Raw genomic sequence first — 22,594 nt, 5'->3', positions numbered from 1 at the left:
GCTCAGAAGAGAGGTTACCAGTATTTAAAATGTAGCATAATTCAGCAGTTAAAGGAAAGAAAGAAATCCCAGTGAGCATGGATGGATGAATGGATATATCTACAATAATAGTATCTAGCTTTTTTTTCATGTAAAGTCACAGTCCACTAATATTCCTCGGTTTTCTTCTGTCCTGCCTTTAAAGGAGCTATTTGTTAGTTTTGCTATTGATACCTGGCCAATGTTAGCATTAACAGCTGTTTACTTAGCAGTCTAGAACAAACATTGTGAGTTCAGCATCAAATTTCATTCCTTTACTCGCCAAGAGCTGTCTCCAGGAGTGGAAAGCTACCCTCTTGTTTTGCTTTGATAATATTGTTTGCATTGTTTTGTTTGCTGTTTTTCTTGTGCTGAAGATGCTAAGCAACTAGCCCCAGTCCATCCAGACTGTTTTGTCACTTTCCTATGTGGAGTTACTGTAGCGTCCAGACTGCTTTGAAGAGTCACGCTGCTCAGAGGGCGTATTATAACCTCTCGTCTTGTAAACACGAAGACAGTGAAGCTCTCGACATTACTGGTAAACAAACAGCTTTCAGTGCGAATGTTGCCCATGTAGCTACAGCAAAGCTTACAGATAGCTCCTTTAAAGAAACTAGCATCACACTCCAACTGCTCCAACTACCACAAGAGGGCTACAGTTTCCCCCCACAAGAAAGGGTGTGGAGACTACATTTAAATTGTTTCCTGTCACGCTATACAGTATTTAGAGTAGTCAGAGTGGTGCTATCTGACTTTTAATGTAAATATTAAATACTTATAGGCATACAACTGAACTTGTCCAGCAACATCACTACAAAACTGGACTGTAGACCTTTGACTCGAGTCATGTGTATTTAAGAAATAATAGCCTTAGACTTGACTTAGTTAAGCCCCGAGTCCCAAAAGATTTGACCTCAAGTCTCATGTTTATCTTGTAAAATCTTACACAGGCTACATAGAAAATTTAAAAAAGACACCATCAGACAGGCTTTGCATAATAAAATATCTTAAATATTTAATTTTTAGGCTTATGCTTTGTAAGAACAGGCTTAATTTGACCTGGACTCGACACTTATCTTAAATAAGACCTGAGTTGGAATCCATACTGTTCTGTTTTATATCAGATTATGCTCCATTCACCAGATTCCTTTATCTCACTTTGTGTAAACGTCTTCTACATGTACACTTAAATCAACACGCATAAATCAACACACAGGATACAGAGTTGACCCACTGTACCGGTAAATGAGAGAGTCTTACTACTCAGTGACTTTTGTCAACCTGAAACAATACCATTGTCTCAGAGCTAGGAAGCGGAGTCATTTCCCAGGAAAAAAACATTAAATATTTGTCACAATCCTTTCCATTCATCTTCACCATCTTAACTTGTGTTACTCTTGGTTGTCTTGCCACAGCAGCAGCAGCTCACCATGATTTCCACTGAATTTCTATTGAAGACTCAAGTTTAGGTCTCAGGCAGTTTGCCCCCTAAATGTCACATTTATATATAACTACAACTTCCAGAGAAATTATGGGAAAGTACAGTTTTGTATCTGGTAATCAGTGTTTAACACTAAGTTAGCCTATGAAGTATCTCTACAGTAAGCACAGGATAGTTAAAAACTATTTTGGCCTATTTTTTCATTTCTGACCTTCTCACTGACTACAGTCTGGTCACACCTCTCAACTAATCATGTTTTACTTTCTGTTTGTACCTAGAATATGATCCAGATCTGATAAGGCTTTTTTTGTTACTTTAGTCATGTTCTCTGAAAAAAATGAATCAGTCCCACATTGAAAATGAAACTGAGAATTTGTAAGAGAAGGGTTACCACCAAGTCAGTCTCAAGCTTACAGTTTTACGTTAAAAACACCAGTTTTACTTTATGATAAGACTTTAGAATGGGTCTATCAGTTGTAAGTAATTAATTAATGATTAATAAATTATTTACTAATGCTTTATAGATAATTTATAAGCCAAGGACAAGATCAATCCCTTCATTTAATTTAATGAATTTAATGGATATGAAACATGTAATGGGTTTTATTGTTGAAATTATCATGTCATTTGTCTGTACTTGTGGTGGGTTATTAGCCTTCATTTTTGTACGAGTGATAATTTGAACCATTTATTGATATGGAAAATTGCATGTTGTTATTTGTTTGGTTGGGTAAGGTTTTCGTTTTCCTTGCTTTGGTTTTGGAACATTCTATCATTATTATCTGACACTTTCACTTTGACATTTTTTAGTGTGTTGACTGTGGCAAGATTAGCAGCTGCTATGGCAGAAGCTAATGGGGATCTAATAATAAAAACCAAAACAAAACACAATAAACTAATAAAAAGAGCGAGAGAACTTGTCTACTCTCTGTGATTAAGTCTGTCGTCCTTCCTGCTTACCCATCACTCAGTCAGTCTGCCCATCCATCAGACAGATACAGCTGGATCATGGGAAAGGAATGTTGTGTCACCATAGCAAATGATTCTGGGGTCAGAGCGTGCACTTCCTGATTGCTTTAGTGCAACATAACACTAAAAAATGACCCTGAGTAACCCTGTATAATATTGATCATAGTTAGCTGGAAAATCTGTCTTTTATCAAGAATTAGTCAGGAATCAGTGTTCCCTGCAATCTGTCACAGATGATGGATGTGAACCATCATGAAACTCTCATCACAAAATAGAAACACAAACATGCGTCATACAATCTGGTGACGCTTTGATTCTTTTGAACTCTCATTCATACATTGTCAGATTCCTTAAAGTCAAGCTAGTTTGACTGATTATTACCCCTCTACCAAAGAAGCCCATGATTGCAATAAAGCATTTGGCCCATGGTTATTTTTGTCTCTCAGTAGCTTGGATAAACAGTTCTTGGTCTCATCCTGTCTCTGAAGACACCACCCTGTGTCTGCTTTGCAGAGCAAGGAGGAGAAGTTTGCAATTTTTATTTTGCATTTGTATATGTTTACATATAGAGAGATATGCTGGAGCAAAGAGAAGGCATGAGAGAATGGCATGGGTGAGACTGGTTTTCCCAGACAAAGGCGCTAATCCACTAAACCACCAGGACACCCCGTTTCATACTGAGGGGTCTTTGTTCCCAAGGTCTGTCTTTGTGTTGTTATTTGAAAGGTAAATTCTTGGATATCCCTTCTTTGTCCTGTTAAGCAGACCAGTGTAAAAACACAGCCATGAAATAAATGGGCTTATTTTTTGCCTTTTAGTAATTACAGGAGACAAGACAGCAACTGCAAAGCAGTTAGATAACCCTGTTTTTGTTTTGTTTAGTCTATATCCAAAGTTAAACATATATAACAAAATTACTGAAGCCCAGAGGTCCACTGTAATGTTTCACAGCTTGCAATAGCATCTCACAGTGTTCATGATGCATTTGACAGTAGACAAGCCAGTAAGTGGACTCTGACGCTTAGATTATTTTGCTACATACATACTGCCCCAAAAGGTCAAGGACTAACTACCAAGATCAAATAGTTAGACGTATTCCGTTATTTCAGACTACCTGGGGGCTAAACATTGACATCAGTCACCCAGACAGTCACAAGAGTTCAAATGTTGTTTCTGCTGTAAAATCTTTAGATGTTGGCGCTTGAGGTTCAGGTCAGTTCAGTGCAGAGACAGTCAGAATTAACCGATGGATCAGTGATTAGGGTTCATGCTTGTTATTGCAGTCTTATTGCTTTTTTAATCACTTGCAGGTTTTGTTTTCGTATATGAGGAATCATTTGTGAAAAGCATTTGCACATGTTGTTAAAATATTTTTAAACCAATTTTTCCCATGGCTTCCCTTCCTTCACTGTAGCGTAGTGGTATTTATTCAACTGAGCTCAACAGAGTGAATTAGATGTTCATTCCTCAGTTTCATAGTCAATATAAATGGGACCGTTGTTTGATGAAAGATTACTTAAATACATAAATAAATGAATAAAGGAACTAAATCTTTTGGTGCCACTGGCCTGTTTTCAAGGCACCCACTTTGGGAACCACTGCTTTAGTATATTTTACTCTTAGTTTTGAAACAGCTCATTTATCGGTCATATTTGAGTAATCTTTTCAGTCATTTATCAAGCAAAGCTTCCAATCATCAGCCTGCTCCAGCTTCTCATTGAGGATTTGCAGCTTTTCTGAGTTTTATATAATGGTACACAAATATCATTAGAAGCTGTTTACTTTGTCTCACAGAAATTTTGATAGGTATTTTCCCCTTTTTTCTGATATTTCATAGGCTTAATGTTCAGCTAATTAGTTGAAATAAATCATTGGCAGATTAATCAGTTATGACAATGATCAGTTGTCTTAACCCCAGTTATCTGTGAGGCTATGTAGTCATTCAAAAGAGTCACTCATCACTTTTATAAATCAGGGCACAAAGTCCTGTTTGTGGACGTACAAAATACACCTGCACTTATCTTTATTTATAACCTCAGTGTTAGTGAAATTGACCTAACTATGGGTTAAACTTTAAAATCTAATTTACAGCCATTGTACAGGTGGAAGGATAATATGTATTCTGGGTTGTCCAATAGCGAAAAACTGTGGACTTTGTGTAGACAATGTCTCAGCTTCAGCATTAAGTTATTCTCAGTCTTCTGCTTTGACATGTCTTTGTGTGATATTGGTTACATAACACAATAGCCATGAGCCCTCTGTGTTGCGGGTGGAGGGCTGTGACGTAGGTGTCTGTTTTTTTTTTGTTTTTTCCCCTGTCTCTGTTGAGCTTCTCGTAACAGCATAAAGCTTTGTCATAACACCTGAACCCTGGCTGTTACCTTCTTACATGACTCACCTGACAGTAAAGACCCTCTCATGAGGATGTGACTCAGCTTGTGGCCGGCGAGGAGCTGATGTGTTCATTTAGAAGCAGTTGAACACATGACAGTTCAGCTAGATGAAAACATTTCATGTGCTTATGACTTTGAGCTTGAACCTTGCTTGTAAACGTAGTATTATATTACACACTCTCCCCCATCTTCCCAGTCTCTTCCCAGTTCATGTAGTTCTTTCAGAGCAGTTTTGGCAATAAACACAGACAATAGGTCTATGCTTTATTGGAAGCCTGTTTGGATAGATGGTTCTTGGAGGCTTTCCCTGGCCCTGTGAAAATGTCATCTATTTGAATTTCCTTGGTACTGTATATCATCTTCATCTGCAAAGTTAATCTGAAGATTTATATCTTTAAAGGTAAGAGAAAGAGTGGACAGTTGTGAGATGTGTGTGTTGTGGTTGACTAGACTCGCCCGCGCTGCCTCCAGAATCAGTCGTCTCTACACGTGATTAGAACTCACAAAGCACTAGATTGACCTGAGGGCAGAAGTAGTCAAGCATTCGATGCATGGTGCATAGTGCAGGCATGCATGTGCCTGTATGTATGAAGCACACACACACACACGCACTTTCTATTTTTTCATGATTTCAGTGCGTCACTGTGGCATGTTTAGAAACAAAAAACATGAACAGGAAATTATGCAGAGCTTATGCTTATGCTTTACACTAACTTAGTACCATGTTATAATTCTCAGAAAAAAGAAGTGATCTGTCTGATTCTTCTTCATCAGGCCGCGAGAGCAGGCTACTGATCCCAGCCTTTTCTGTGCTTGTCATGCCAGCCCGTTCATGAGGCCTGTTCAGTGTTTTTTTCATCTATTGCATATCGTAATTTAACATAATCATAGTTTCAACATGTCACAGCAGGTGAAGGCCCCAGACGATACTGGCTTGACAGTGTAGATATTTTTGACAAACAAGTATCTGAATTTAAGTCCTGTTATAGCTAAAACGTCATTTTACAGTCTCCACTGGTCCAGGACTCTGCAGCGAGACAAATTCAAGACTTGGATTATACATTATCAATTTTAGCTCCTCTCTAGAACTCCCTGATAAAAGTTTAACTTTTGACATAAAGTTGTTTTTTTTTTTATAAAATGTTTGTGGTGTGTCCATTTGTAGCCCTTTATTTCCTACTTAGTCTTCCTTCTGTTAAGCTATTTGTATATAAGCTATTTCCACCTTCGGCATTCTCATTTCGCATTCCTTAAAAGGCTAAAAACATGCAAATTCCCACCCAGTCAGTCCCAAATGTCATGCAAGTGGTTTAAAGAATTATTGGAATTAATCATTGGAATTGGCCTGTACTAAAGTGCAACGGTCATGTGCAGTAAAATAGAAACTCTTCGTCATTGTCATAATATAAGAATCGTTTTGCAGCTGCAGCCAGTTCAAGAGAAATTGTTCACGTTGGAGGTCTGTCCTTTGGAAAATCCTGTTGCATAGATGAACTGATGCATTTTCCATTTCAGATTATTATTTATGATAAACAGAGGAGGAGCAGTGATACAAGAAAAACACACAATATAGCTGAGCACACAGTTTCAAAATTAGTTTCAGAGTTTTCAGTTCATAATGTGTGTTTGTTTCTTGCTGAAGTTTGTCATGTAACCAGCGCCCCTTCTGCTGGTGTGTATTTACTATACAGTCAGATCAGTGATGGCAGAACAAAGCAGTGAAAGAGGCCGACTTTCAGAAACTCAAACTTCAGTGGAAAAATGCACAAAAACAAAAAATAAATGTCTCGCACGCTGTTTACTTGGAAAACTGGTGTCTTGGAAGATTTACCACAGCCAGAGAAAAAAGAAAAGCATCCTCATGATGATGCTGCTCTCTGCCTTTCTCCTCCGCCTTTATGATGACTTAATGAGATCCTCCTCCTGCCCTCATTCCTCCACTGTCTCTTTCTCATGAACGTCGGAGCCTCAGTCTCACTAATCTCCATCAGTGAATGAACACTGTGCTCTCAGCATGTCACGCTGCCCTTTCTGGCCTGGTCATGTCAACTTGATTCATGTCTGTGTGTGTGTGTGTGTGTGTGTTGGTTTGTGTTCATCTACTGTGCAGAATTACTGCTATCTACTAGTGGTCCATAAATCATTGTACTGCTTAGGTCCAAAACACCAGTATGGTACCAGTACAATGAAGAACCAGTATGGACCTTGTGGATTGCTCAGGTTGGCTGGTTCAGGATTACTGGCTGTTCCCAGGGTTAAAACTATGCTGCCAAAATTTGGAGGGTTAGGGTTAAGTCTTAACTCAATACCTTTTTACAGTTGTGTTTAACTAATTATTATAATTATTATTATTGTTATTTTGTGTCTAGGTTGTTCTCTTATTCTGTGTACACTGTAAAGCACTTTGTGTTGCCACTGGAATGAAATGTGCTATACAAATAAATTTGCTTTGCTTTAACTATGTGTAACTGATGCTTATCACTTAAAGGAATGTTGAGACTAGTGGAGGAATTTCTTTTCCCCTAAAGTGTTATCACAATAAGGGGTCAGATAGATCTATGTGTTTATATCTTCAAAGGTCAGAGTTGGAGTGTTTAATTGCAAAAAGCTCTTGCTGAAATTACAGGAAAGATAAAAGTATTACTGGAGAATAATCTGAAATTTTAGTTTAGTTACATTTATTTGTTTGTGTTACATGTGTTTTTTTCTGTTTTCAGTTTTGATGTGGAGAATGGCCCATCTGCCAGCTGCAGCCCTCTGGACCCCCAGGCCTCCCCCGGCTCTGGTCTGGTCCTCCACACTAACTTCCCCGGTCATAACCAGCGCAGAGAGTCCTTCCTCTACCGCTCTGACAGTGACTATGATCTGTCGCCCAAGTCCATGTCACGAAACTCCTCCATCGCCTCTGAACTGTAAGTAGAAACACATGGAAATCCATGCAGAAAGCACACATCACACAAGTATGTACATGTCAGAGTTTGGCAGGTAAACAATCACTGCATATAAAATGTATTATTAGTAATAGATGGTTCAGTCTGCTCGAAAATATTTGTCACTCACTCGCTCACTCACTGCACATTTAACCTGTCCACTCGCTAGTGACTGGTACAGTAAAAGTCATGCCATAGTGAGAGTAATAGAAATTGTATCTAAACAGAAATATTTCATAAATTCAGCTCACAGTGGGTGAAGATGCCTCCATATCCTGGACATCATTAGTGTATGTTGTCAGTGTTGTTAATTATATACCCAGAGCACCAGGAATGTACACGTGTTTAACAGATGTTGAGGGTTTGATGTTCTACTGTGTACTTCTGTGTATTACTCAGTATTGGTTTAAGTATAAAAACAGCAGTGTGCAGTTGCTTATAATGGTTTTCTGTGTTAATTATTTTTCTGCACTAAGGACTCTGAGTCTGCAGTAAAGTGAATCAATAGATTAACTGAGACGTACATACTGTAAAAAGTGGTCATGAACATATGTATGCCTCAAAATATATTATGATATATTTTCTGGCAATACATATATTATAATATTTAGAATTTACAAGTAAAATGATCAAAATTGTGTTTATTGCAACTGAGCTTCTTGCATTGTTATACCTGTAAGTTTAAAATTTAAAGAACACAATTGTGTGATTCAGTAACATGATATGATCATATAGATTCTGATACATTTGCAAGACAACTTTTCTCTGGGGTACAATGAAAGTGAAAGTTAAAAGGCTGCAAAACAATTAACTGAATTAGAGCCTGCCTTAATTAAAATTTAATTCTGTTCATAAATTCAAGTTGAATAAAGCTTGAATTCAAAAGAAGTGCTTTTGACAGAATTAATAGCTCTTTGCTTGTACTATATTGGAGGCTGTTTGCCAAGTAATGATCACTGACTGCTGACCACAGTTCCCCTGCTGTTTTATTTACCAACCAAATGCATCACACAATGTTCAGTGATCTGCTATGAGGGCTCTGTTTCTGCACTACTGTTCTGCCACCCAGTGGAAGAGCCGGTTGTTGATACTCTATAATGGAGTTTGGGTAAAGGAGTCCCTGTGACCACTATATGACTCCAGATGTTGCATAACATGAAAATTATTTGAAACCCACAGTGGAGTCATTCAGTATTTTGCCCTGTCGCAGTTTACAAAAATAGGTTACTCTTGGCGCTAAGTGCCTTACAAGGTTACATCCCACTGGAACAGGAGACTCCTGTTTTTGACCCGTGACCATCCTCCCATACTCCTCTCCCTCAGTTAATTATAGTAATGAGACTGGCCGGGTCATAGACCTCATTGTTTATTGTTGTTTTTCCTGTTTACCATGACCACAGTGGCAGAAAGCTCTTAGCTGATAACATTTATGCAACAGCAGAACCTGATATTTTGTGCCTCCTTTTTGTGTGTTTTCAGACATGGTGATGACCTGATCGTTACGCCTTTTGCTCAGGTAATCCAAAATGAGTCTGATATAACCACTAATTCTTTATAAGAAATGTGGGCTGTTTAGAGTGACACTGAACAACACAGATTACGCAAATATAAAAACATCACAAACAAGAATGAACTTTATAAATGTATCATTTTATAATGATAACTCTATATGATGATGGTGTTACAACCAAACTGAAGCAAAACAAAAATTAAACTTCAAATAAATGGTACAAAAGATACAATAATGATCTGTTTGTCTGCTTTTCTAGGTTCTGGCAAGCCTTCGAAGTGTAAGGAATAACTTCACCGTGCTGACCAATGTCCAGTGTGCCTCCAGCAAGTAAGTGCTTCAGAATCAAGACCAGCAATCCAACATTCTTTATGTGGCTTAAAAAGTTACTTCTCTGATCTGTATTTGATGTTATTTGCAAGTTTAAAGACTCTGACAACATCAGGAAAATACTTCTGGGAGATTCAGATGAGCCAGATAATAATAAAATATGAGCTTTATATTTTATCACAAGCCTCAAAGTCAAGTTGGAGACCACTTAGACACTCTCTCTTAGGCTTCCCTCATCACAGAGAGCAAAATGACAAATGACTCTTAATTGTTATGTTGTAAATCTTGTTGAAGTGGAAATACATCAAACTCTATAGCTTTTAAAATCACAAAAGAGTAAAAGGTAGTGGCTGATCTCTGGTTAGGTCATCGCGTGTAATCAGACTGCAGCTCCATTGTTGCACCACAAGGTGGGAATATTGAGCTTGAAACCACAGCTGATTTCCACCATTCACAGCTGAACAGCTAAAGTAGTCCAGCAAACTCAGCACCAACAAAGCACATGCTTAGTACAAATGCACATCAATACATACACACATGCACACACACACGCACACACACACAGACCTAAAAATTTAGATTTCCTTGAATGGAGTTTCAAACAGTTTAGAGTGGTGATGCCAAAATACAAGTGCGATTGTAATTTTAGAGCCATTATTTCCCCTTTCTATTGTTTCTCTCTGTGCATCACTCGCACACACCCCTACCTACAACTACTCACCGAGATGAAATGGTATGCATTTAAAGTATTTGTTGTATTTGTTGTATCCACTGCTTTAATTCTGCACTACCTAAGTGGCAACTGCATCATATTTGTGTCTTTCACATCATATAATAAAATATATTTGGGGAAAAAATGAAAACGCTTGTAATGACACAAACCTGTGTCTCACAGAAAACTTAATACTAGTACATGGCTGCTCTTCATACACTATATCTGCACCCAGGAGCTCAGCAATCACAGCATTAAGTAAAAAACTCAACAATGCACATAATGTAATTTGTATAGAACTTGGTATTTATATGTTATAAACAGAGCACTGCTTTCTTTGATTCTTTTAAAACCTCAGCACTTTATCAAACCAGTGCACTTTATATATTTTCAATGCTGAGTATAAAACCTGAAAATCACTTTCTTGTGTATTTATCAGTGGTTTTCAAAGTAAGGGTAATTCCAGAGTAGAGCTTTTTTAACACCAGTGTGGTCTATAGTTCTACAGAAACTACTGTCCACAATTTCCGCGAGTCTAATGAAAGCCGCAGCAGCAGTCACCTTCACCATCTTACCTGCCAGTGGAAGTGAGACTGCAGATGCAGATACACTGGAAATCTGTATTTTTAGGCCACCTTTCCCTCTATTATTCACTGTGAAGGCTTATACGTGTGTCGGTTTCTGAAGATGCTACGGGGAAGGGTTGTTTACAGGCACTGTGCAAATGACAGTTATTTAGTATTTCATCCAAGACACTCATGTTTCAGTCTTAATCATTTATTGCAACAATGATTCACATTTCAGTTAACTCAGTGTGGCTTTGGTCATGTGATGCTCTTAAGCCTGTCCCTGAGCTCACAAACCTCCATTAGAGCCACAGATACAGGTACAGATACAGAGCCTGTGTTCAAAGAAACATTTACGTGCAACTAAATGCAAATGCAAGAGGAAGCTGGGGAGTTGGATGAAGTTAAAATTGCTGAAAGCAGCAGGGATGCAGATCTCAGTGTTAGTGTACGCAGATGGAATGAGTACCAAAAGTTTAAAAGGCCCGCCGAGTGTTATAATAGGATGTGGACATCTATAATTGGAGGGTTTATGTTAGATGACTTGAAAGCTTCTTTGCTTACCACGAGGCTCCATTACGATAAATGAAAAAACTAAATACAAACAACATGTTTGATTTCTTTTTCAAAAAAAATGTCTCAACTTGAGTTTATTCATTCATGATCCACTTTTAAAGAATAGTTTGATGTTTTGGGAAATCCACTTGTTCGCTCTTCTGCAGAGGGCTGGAGACGCTCTGCTGCTGGCTGTAGCTTCATGTTTAATGGACAGAAATCAGAGTGCAATCAATGTTTGCATCTGACTCCCTGCCAGAGAGCAAATAAGTATATTTCCTGAAATGTTTAACCATTCACTGACCCTTTAAGCTATTCCCTTAGTCACCAAGTGAGAAATGTTTTTGAACCAACTCTTCAAAGATAATAATTATAGACAGTATTTTTGTAGGGAATTATTTGTTTTGTAACACTTGTCTCTTTTTTTCCTCTTTCTTCCAGAAGGTCTCCTGCAGCAACAACTCAGCCTCCAATCACCAGAGTTTGTCTCCCAGGTAAGAGGCTTAGAGGAATGTCCTGCTACGTGTCTGACTTTTGTAAAGCTGTGTGAAGAACACTTCTTCTTGTTGTTTTTTTTTTTTTTTTAACCTATCTGGTTTATATCTGGCTGAAACATTCTTGTGCCTCCAGTTTTCCTCATTCTCATTATTCTCTCCTCCCTCCCGCCTCGCTCCACCGTCTCGTCCTTTTCTCATGAACTTGCCTACGTGACGACTTTCACTTTTTGCGCCATCTGTCTCCAGCTCCAATATTGTAGTCCAGACTATTTTGTCATCAAGCTCATTAACCTTGTTTAAACACAATTGAACTGGTAGTTCAGACAAACACTCGGGCACATGCAGACTCACACTCTATTACAGCAGCTCACTCAATGGTAGCAGCAAACCCCCCCTTTCCTTCTCTCATCACGTTTGATTTTAAGCGGCTGTGTGTGTCTGTCTGTAGGTGTGTGTGTGTGTGTGTGTGTGTGTGTGTGTGTGTGTGTGTGTGTGTGTGTGTGTGTGTGTGTGTGTGTGTGTGTGTGTGTGTGTGTGTGTGTGTGCGCGCTTGTACAGTACGTGTGTACATTTACATGTATAGACCAGAAAGAGGCAGTGTGTGTGCGCAGCCACAGATAACTTATGAGTGTGTGTGCGTCTCCTTACAGGCTCAGCCAACATAAATGTTCTTTTACCTTCACTTAATATGCATTTGAATGCATTTTTACAAATGCATTTTTTCATATCCTGGGTGTGTGTGCATACATGTGTCTCAGGGTGCTAATGCAACATCAGCTGAACGAGAGCGAGAGAGAGAATAAAGGGGTTTTTTCTCTCAAATTTAGCCACAACAAATGTGTGGTGACATTTACACAGGAAGGAGATTTCAAAAATAACATTTCTTAATTTCTTGCATTAGGCTGATGTTTTGTTTTAGTGCCGTTGGGAAATGTCACAGACAGATCTTTGTAGGCTCAAAACGAAATAAAACGAAAAAAACACGTTTATGATTCAGAATGATCTCTCCTTTGTAGTGTCACCTCCTGGATGATTAAATGGCAGCTGTTAGCTATAATACATCTCTAGCTGTGGTCAACCTTGATTTATATCAGTTACTGTGTATTATAATGAAGGTAACAACTTTTCATGGTGCCGAAAAAGGCTATCCATCTAAAGGCACTGTGTCCCAAAGTATGTTTAAATATACTACTTCTGTTTGTCTCTGTGCATGAACAAGCAACAAGCAGAACATGAAGAGTATTTTGTGTTTTTACTGTACAACTATGCTACAGTTCAGAGTGAGATGTAAATAAAATGCAAAAATCAACCACACTTTGAGCAGAATGTTGCACATGTGACCACCAAATGTGTATTTTTGTGGTTTGAGCTAAAAAAACGTTTTATTGTTGAATAGATCCAACAAGCCCTGTGTACATGTCATTAGAGGTGTTACCTCTGTAACCTCACATCTGTAGGCAGATGTTCCCACACTCTCTAGGCACTGAAAATAGTGACATGTGTTGTTGTGTAAAGAGAAGAAGGAGATTAGCAACACTGAAACTGAGAACAGAGAGCGTAGTTAACCACCCAATAACCAACATGAAGCCACCTCTGTCTTATCAGTCAGATATGACATCAGAGAAGGACTAGTGAAAATGACGCCTCAGTCAGTTCAGCAAAGACACCACTGTTTTCTTTTTTGTAAAAAACAGTTTTGTACTTTTGTCTCAGAGGCACATGTAGTCAACTCGAGTTCCGTGATGTCATGTTTTCACATATTCAGTTCACTTCAGTTATTACTTAAATGCATGTTTCATGTTTTCATGAAGCAACAATTTACTTGATAGCCTGAGTGTGTACTGAGTGTGTGTGTGCGTGCGTATGTGTGAGTGTAAACATCACTTAGCACAATGATGTGTATGTAACTGAGCATTTCAGTGTGTGAAGTATTCTAAAATGTGCAATTTTGCAATTGTGGATTGACAAGGTGTATGGTTTGAATGAGTGTTTATCGTGGCGCATATGCATCAGTGTGAGTAATGTGAGTGTGTGTGTGTGTGTGTGTGCATGAGAGTATGTGCTGTGGGGAGGTGTTCCTGTGGCTCTGATTGACGTCAGCATGCCTGTATGTGGCTTCTGTTGACTTCCTGTCAGAGCAGATGGACTGAGTTTTCACTTCCTTCTTCAGAACCGCAGCTCATCAGGTGCTCTGAGTTTGTGTGTTCATATATGCATGTGTGTGCGTGTGTGTATGTGTGTGTGTTAGAGACTTTGGGAGAATAAGTGTGTGTGTGTCTGGTAAATCAGCTCCATAACGTGCAATGTGACCTTTCAGTGCAAGGGCAAACAAGGTTGTCACTAAATTACTTGTTCCGATCAACTCATCTATTTTTGTGAGCAAGTTTAAATACTACTGACTGCAGAGATTCTACAGTCTGCTCTTCATCTGCATGCAAATATGGACTTCAATCCTGCATTCACCCTCTCAGCAGTTGTTTTTTTTTAATCATTGCATGGCAGAACCCAGCTAAGGGTTGACAGAGATTAATGTATTTGAGGCTTACAAGCTCTTTAAAGGATGACGCTGTCATTTTATTATCAAAAAATCACTTAACAAAAAAAAAAACAAAAAAAACAAGAACTTCATCCTTAACAAGTGTTGACTGCTACAGCTGCATATATCTTATATCTTACCGCTGTCCACAAAACGGTTGCATCTTGATTTGTTCTGTTTCTATTTGTATTATATGATATTAAATGCAAGGTTTTTGGACAAAATAAGCAACCTGAAGATAGAAGATATTGTAATCCTTATTTTATGCTATTTTCTGACATAATTTAGGTCAAACAAGGAAGTATTTAGGAAAATAAACAGCAGAATTAGCCCCAATTTAAACTTATTTGTAATGTAAGTAGAGCATAGACATATTCCATATGTGTATATGTATGAAATATTTTTGGATAACATCTGAGCATAAAGGCACTTCTGGTCTGGGAGATTCGTTGATGATGACAATAATAATAAAATTACACTAATGTTATCCTTCAAACTGCATTGATGTTGTCTGGCATTGGTCTGTAATTCTAACAGTAACAAATTCATTCTAATCTAGTAGTTCTCATGAAAGTAGTGACTTATATGATGAACTGTGCATAACAATGCAGGATGTCTCATTTCAAACTTGGTCACCCTGCAAAGATTTCACTGGTTAACACCTGCCTACAACACCTCTCAGCTCCTGCAGTCCCACTGTTTTCCCATGATCTCAGGCCACATCCTCACTGCAGACTACCTCCTGTTCATAGACTCACACATACATCTTATACAATCAACATCTGCCTCTTATTCATTTCAGCCTCTGTCCAGCTTTCTTTTCATCCCCCCCAAGTCTTTATTTTTCCTTTTTATTCATCTGTTTGTCTTTCTTTCTCTCTCACTGTATCAGAGCAGAAGGGGGAGGGGGGCAGGAAGTGTGAGGCAGGAAGAGAAGATCAGATTGTTCCTGTTTTGCTGTCTCTAAACTGTTGTAACTTGACGGAAGCCAGGAGGAACTGTGTGTGTAGATGAGGTGTGTGAAAAATAGGATGCAGAGAGACAAAGGCCTATTGTCTGTGCCCACTCACTGCACAAACATGCACATGCTGACACAATGATATAATACGTAAATACCTACAGTACTGAACAATCACTCTGTGCTACACACAGGTGAACCTGTTTCACCCTCTCTCAGGGCACATAATTAGTGTTACTAATTCATTGTACAGACAGATAAATGACATGAAGTCAGAACTGCATATCTTGCATATTGTGGATGCCATTCATGAAAGAAATCATATGGATGTGTGACGCAACACAGGTGCACCTCCCCTCCATCTCCAAAGCCACAGAAAAATCTGTCAGTAGTCTGGCACCATTTTACAAGTTTATATAATCATATGACATATAAGATGTTAGATTTAAATTAATATGAATAGGTGGATATACATACTATACCAGATTACTGATTTTTTCTTTTTTCTCCATTTGTTTGTGCTTTTGCAGTGCCACAATCTCTGTTAGAGCTGCAAAAATTAATCAGTTAGATAATCGACAGGAAATTAATCTGCAGCAACTGTGATAATCAAATAATCACGTCAGTCATTTTTCAAGCAAAAATTCTCTTTTCTTCTTCTGAAATCTGGGGATCTGATGCTTTTCTTTGACACACGTGACAGTAATTGGGAAATTGGCTTGTGGGCATTTTTTCACTTTTTTAAAAATATTTTTATGTTTTACAGTTTAAATGATTAATCCAGGACATAATCATCAGATTAATTCATAATAAAAATTATCATTAGTTATAGCCATACTCTTATTATATGAATGGAAAGTGATGCTGAGATGAGAATATTTCAGTCCTCAGCTGAGTCCTGGTGGACCATATAACTGTAGAACTGTATCCAGGTGCTTTTTTATCTTGTATTTTGTGTTTCACTACCATGCAACCTGCTGCCCTTTGGGAACAAATAAATTGACTGATTTAGGTTGAACGGTTGGTTTGGCAGAGGTGGCGTAGCACACTTCAGTCTATGTCAATGTTTGATATTGAAATCCAATTTAAACCAGAGTTTAAATTGGAAAAGTATGTATCGCATGAGAACAGAAATTACAAACAGGCTTTTTGTGACATTAGGGTTTAGCAACACCAGATTGCTCTGAATAACTGGAACATACAAAGGCTTAGATGGGAATTTATAATGACAAACCTCTGGGAGACAAGTATTGTGTTAGGTTTTAATTTAAGAAGGCAAGGATAGTGAATAATGGGGGAAAGCACTATAAACCACCCATCTGCTGTTTGTTGTTAAGTTCATTTGTACTATCAGGGAGAGAAGAGTGTATGTATAAATTAAGCACCCTTTAAAGGAATGCTCTACCTTTGTTCAACTAATTTACGCTGCATGTCATTCCTGCAGGGTGCCATTGTGTTGCATTCAAATCTGAAAAATGGGTTGGGAAACAGCACCACAACTTCTAAAGGCCACTAACTTAATGAATGTGTGTGTGTGCGTGCGTGCGTGTGTGTATGTGTGTGTATAGAGGTATGTTATGCAACCTGGACCAACTCTATCAGTGTGTCAGGTCCCACCCATAACCTTATACTACTTAGTGCTGAGTGGAAATATCCACAGAGCCGTGCATGCTCTTAATTATGTGTTTGCCGGCACCTCATGTTCTAATGTTTCACTGTCACAGCCTTAAAGCACAGAGTTCACACTGTAATGTTGCCTGGTATCATGCTTTAGTTTGTGTGTCCAGTGCCACAGTGCAAAGCAATCTTTGGCATGCTGGGAAGGAAAACTACCGTACAACACTGTTCTTTTCTCACAAGATAAAGGTGGAGATGGTACAGGTAATCTCGATCAGATAAGGCTAATCAAAGATAATTCGAACGTGATCAGGGTATCCTGTAAGACTGGCTGCAAAACAAGCAGTTTGTTGCAGTGCTGCATGCACAGTTCAGACTTAATCACCATTTGGTGCTCAGATTTCGTCGTCTTTCACCACCGCAGTTATTGAGTGTAATAATGAAAACAAAAAAGGAGGCTCATTGTTTTAACAGAGACATCATCACGTCACAGCCACAAACAGGTTAGTGAGGTCTGCTCGCACATGTGTTGAAAGTTTCCACATCGTGGAGAGCCACCGACCCAAAGCAGCTGTTTTGTGTTGTGGTGTCATAACAGAGCCAGGAAATATTCTGTCCCATTTGTGCAGTATTTCGCTGTGAGAACCCCCAAAGGTATGACCTGACTTCCTGGTCGAGTCGAACTCTGATGACATGCTGTCATACAGGATAGATGTGAGGCAAAGGGCTCTTGAACTCTCCCGACCTTCTTCACATACATACTGTGTGTGTGCGTATGTGTTTGGCTGAGTGGTAGCGTGGAAAGGTGTCAACGAGTTGGCTTTTTAAATCCCATTGTGCCTCTCTATTGTGTAGGTGTTTTCGTATGAGGCGAGCCGGCCCCCCATGACATTTTCCCGAAAAGAAGCCCTACATGTTATTTCAAAGCTGGTGAAGCTGATGTTTGGTCAACACTAAACAATAAGTGTGTGTTAACTGTATAGGTGAAAGGTGTTTGGACGATGACGAACTGTTATGCAATAGGGTAAAACAACACTGCACATACATTTGCTGTATATGGTGTGGTTCATACCAAGGCACAAGGCTTAATCCGTTAGACAGTATGTTTTTTTCCAACATCTCTCTGTGTTTGTCTTAGTCTGAGCAGGAAATTCATACAGAGTTAGCTCAGTCTTCGGTAAAAGCTTTGTTATAACAACACAACAGTGGATAAAGATAGTGCTGCTGTTACATTTGGTGATGAAAGCTTTGAAGGTTTACACAGGAGTTTTGGAGGTGGAATCTGTCCTCACGTGTTCTCATCTCTTCAAAACCTCAACCAGTCATGGGTTAATTACAATGGTTTCTGTTCAGATTGTGCATATTTATCCAAGATCCTCATCTAATCCTGTATTAGTGATCTGTATAGAACCGGATCAAAAAATGACTTAATTTTTCATGAGCTGCAAACCCACTGTAATGAATCTTGCCTTTTATAAGTGCACCTGTCTAACTGTTATCCTCAACTTCTAAGGTATAAGGAGGTATCATGTGCCTCCATTGCCTATTCCTTGTTGCACAACACTAACTAAAAAAATCCACAGTTTCTGCTTGCTGTTCTGGGCTGCAGTTTCTTGCGGAGCAGGAAAATCTCCATTATTTCATCAAGTTATGGAGACATGTATAAGATTTGTTTGATCTCAGCCCCTCTCAGCAGGGATTCAGAGATCAGAGCAAAGGGTCATAGGAGTGAAGAGTACCTCATCAATCTCTTTATGAATGTTATTGAATAAAGGCCTTAGACAAACCTGCACTCCCTGCTCCAAACACTGGCCCAGTGCATGCAGGAATGTACTGAGGAGGTCACAGAGAGGAGGACAAGAGAGACAGAACAGGAGGAGGGATGAAAGGAGGAGATGAGGAGTGATGAAGTGAGAGGGTAGGAGAGATAACGGTTGCCTTCAAAAGTTGTTACCACAGACAATATGATGCAGGCAAAACAGGAAAGATGGCTGGAGATGAGGAGCTGAAGGATCTGCAGCAGAAAACATCAGAGAAACAAAACAAATAGTCTCTTTGATAATTTAAACATCTCACATAGTTCATCAGTTTACTTTCATATGAAAGTAAACCAAGCTGACCTAACCTATGTGACCTGCTATTTGCTAAATAATACACTTACTGTAATTGTCAAGTTTTAGCCATAAACCTGCACTTTACTCATCACAAAACCACTGATCAGGATGGAAATGCTTTTATTTTACTTTGAAAACTGGGGGGTTGGCTGTTAGCGATTCAAACTTAAATGGGAACATTTTTGAACAGAGTTTGGTTGAGTGGCTTTGGAAACTTTGCTTTGCTCAGAACAGCCTGCACAGTGAAAAACATTTAGTGTGTTAACTTAACAGCAGTTTTGTTTGGAGTTGGTCTACTTTGAAACTAACCGTGGCTGTTTGTTATAACTGTACAAATAAAATGTTTACAAATACAAACAGACACACAAAATCATTATAAAAATCATCACCATCAAAAATCAGCTTTTTCTCAATTGGGGACACAGCTTTTGTTCCTTGGGACAAATGGTCCCCAATTGGTGGTCTTTAGTCTGAAATTTGTTACCACACACACACACACACACACAACGACACAGAACCTATATGCATGCAGTTTTTTTTTTCTACCCGAATCTCATAATAGGTTCTCATGTGTCATGTGACACCCCCAACTAAAGCCGGAGGCTCCTGTAGCAATAACTCCTTCACAGCAGCGCAGCTGTCTGGGGCTTCTCACTGACGCAGCCACCGACTCCAAATAGAGATGAATATCTGCCAGGGTGACCAGTGTGCATGCAAACACATGCACACTTGCACATGACAGGCTCATGGGCACCGGGATGGAAAACCTTCGTTTTAGGGTTTGGGGTGATGGTGTTGATTTAAGATAAATTCAAAGACCACATTAGTTAGAAAGGCGGTCTGTCAAGATCTGATTGATTGATTGTTGATCAAGATGCATATCAGGGCCTTTCTTAAGTCTTGGAGTGTCCTATAAATGCTTACAAGAGACACTTTCTGACATTAAGTGTGATGTTTGGTTTTTTTAAGATACAGCACATACTTGAGCTACGTCTATTTATTAGCATTCACAGTACAATAAATTACATTGCATTAGCCTACTGGAATTTGTCTGTATCACCCATCAGTCAAAAATAGCAAGATAAAAAAGACCAAGTTGCTGTCGAAGTGAGGTGAACATTGGGCAAGTGTGAGCTGCCATCTGGAAGCTAAATAAGTAGATTTTCTAGAATAGGAATTTACTATTACTCACATTTGGACTTGTTTTTTTTGTTTATTGGTTTGTTTGTTGTTTTCAACATCAATAACAGCATCATCTACACCCTTCCTCCCGTGCTACACACCATCTTTGGCTGGTGAGGTAATGCTGGACCAGCGCCAGCCTCGCGGTCTTGATGTGGCATTAGCTCAATAAGGGATACTGGGGCAGTGCTAGCATGTCTAAATGTCACAGATACAGTATCTGCCAACCTATCACTCTGTCTCTCACCTCACACTCTGCTGTTCACATCGCCAAAATGCCAACACGAGCAGTTGCCATGGCAGCAGCTCCCTCCCTTTCCTCTAACCCTCGCTCTATTCTGGTCAAAGCTCACTCAACCCCAACAAACCGCCCTTTCTCTCTTTTTCTTTCTTTCTTTCTTTCTTCTCTTCTCCTCTTTCTCCAGGTGTCCAAGTTTTGAGAAACACAAATTCTTGGCCCTCTTTCCCTGTACATTGGGAGCTAATAGGTCTCAGTATTTCTGTCTCTGGGTGGCTTGTGTTACCTGCCCTCTTTACTACTTCCCGCTCCCGGCTGTTTTAATGGCCTCTGTGGGGCTCCCAGTAGACAGGCATAGCAGTCTGGCTCCTGTGCAGACCCCAAAATATTACGTTATAAACAAACACTGCAGCCTCATCCTGCGTCATGTATGAAGGTCTGAGGCCACATTTTAGGCCCAAATTATTAAGCCATATTTGGGTCAAATTCCACTAAATAAAGACAAAATCACAGGAGGTTTGAAAGATTTCTCAAGACCACTCAAACAGCTTCAGGTAACCAGGCAGGGTATGGAAGTGAAACCTTAGAGAAACTACTTAAGTGATGGTGAGAGGGTTTCTGTTTCTCTGACGGGAACTGCTATGACAGCTGACTGGAAAGACTGCGATATCTGAAGAATAATTTCCCCCTCTTGTTTACCGCAGCTACTCTTTGTGGGGTAAATAAACAGTGTGGATGACTGTATGTCTGCCAGCCAGTGTGTTTTGTTTGACCAGTGGTTCAGTGTTTTTTGTTGTACTTCCTGTCGGACAAATAGCTCACACCATTACCTAGCACCGACAGATTGTGTGTGTACTATTACACTGCCTGTGGGCGTTTGACAAGACCTTGTGAGCTACGCTACATAGGTGACAGGTACATTTGTTTATTGGAAACTAAGATGACTGGATATTGGCAAGTTTTGATACACGTTCCTGGCAATGGTGGCACATGTCCAGCAGTATGCAGGTAACGGCAGCTCACTGACAAAAGCTGAATGGATGATGGCAACAGCCTGAGAAATTCAGCCTGGCTTATGTAAAACAAGGGTCAGTTTACAGTCAGGCATCCTTTTTCAATTATTTCACACAGGGGTTGGAATCAAATTATTTTGAGTACACTGTATTATTACTCCAGCTAACCCAACTCAATCTTGTGTGGATGATTTGTATCTAATTAAAAGGAGCTATTTGTAAGTTTTGCAATTGCTATATAGCCAAGGTTAGCAATAACAGCTGTTTACTTACCAGTCTAGAAGAAATGTTGTGAGTTCTGCATCAAACTTTACTTCCTTAATTTGCTAAGAGCGGATGTTAACTCTTGTCTCTATATCATCTTTTCTTCTACTGAAGTTAGCATGCTTATCAGCTAGCCCTGGCCCATCTCATCACTTTCACAGCCTCCAATCTGCCCTAGGGACGTAGCACTGCTTAGAGGGTGTATTATAACCTCTGGTATTATAAAGACAGTGATAGCTGAAGCTCTTGTCAAGCAACAATCACAACCAGCCGCTCCTGGCAAAAAAAAACAAAAAAAAAAAGTTTGGCGGCAGAGGAAATGTACAAATAGCCTCTTTATGGGACTGTAAAAAGAATATTTAGATTGGGAGGATGGCATAGTCTTTCTCACTATTGTTAAAAACTATTGTGCTACTTCATAGTCCTGAGCAGTCCCATGTGGCACTAAAATAAAAATTGAAAAAATATGTGTATTTTAGAATTGAAGTGAGGGAGTATTTTCTAAAAGCAGTTCAGTAAACATAATGTCACTGGCCCTCAAGCTCCTGTGATTTACATGAGTAGGGCAAGAGGACAGCAGGATTATATGAGATGTTGTTCACCTGAAACCCCCCTACAGACCTCCGTTGTGCTGACACCCCAGGGTGCCCCTGTTATGAATGAGAGGCAGGATGAGGACTTCTTCTACCGGAGGACAGAGTTGTGTACAGAAATGCGTCAGAGTTGGCAGGTGCATTGTGGGTGCATGTGT

At 39.3% G+C, this 22,594-nt stretch overlaps 1 protein-coding gene and 1 long non-coding RNA gene across 5 annotated transcripts in view; one reads left to right on the top strand and one right to left on the bottom strand.

Moving 5' to 3' along the window:
* Positions 1-22,594, top strand: part of pde4ba (phosphodiesterase 4B, cAMP-specific a) — a 179,138-nt gene that overhangs the window by 111,056 nt on the left and 45,488 nt on the right. For all 4 annotated transcript variants that reach the window (XM_071486200.1, XM_071486199.1, XM_071486201.1 and 1 more), the window contains 4 exons: positions 7,539-7,733; positions 9,231-9,267; positions 9,521-9,591; positions 11,866-11,918. In XM_071486200.1, the coding sequence (XP_071342301.1) occupies positions 7,539-7,733; positions 9,231-9,267; positions 9,521-9,591; positions 11,866-11,918 (356 nt within the window). The remainder of the gene's footprint in view (positions 1-7,538; positions 7,734-9,230; positions 9,268-9,520; positions 9,592-11,865; positions 11,919-22,594) is intronic.
* LOC139626051 (uncharacterized) overlaps positions 7,478-22,594 on the bottom strand; it is a 28,398-nt gene continuing 13,281 nt past the window's right edge. The window contains exon 2 of the long non-coding RNA XR_011692091.1: positions 7,478-7,731. This is a non-coding gene — a long non-coding RNA (uncharacterized lncRNA). The remainder of the gene's footprint in view (positions 7,732-22,594) is intronic.

This window comes from Trachinotus anak, unplaced genomic scaffold, assembly GCF_046630095.1.
Source record: "Trachinotus anak isolate AG129_WGS33_773 ecotype Australia unplaced genomic scaffold, CSIRO_AGI_Tana_v1 ptg000010l, whole genome shotgun sequence".
NCBI lineage: Eukaryota > Metazoa > Chordata > Actinopteri > Carangiformes > Carangidae > Trachinotus > Trachinotus anak.
The sequence above is the reverse complement of the archived record's forward strand: the minus strand, read 5'-3'. Positions and strand labels throughout refer to the sequence as shown.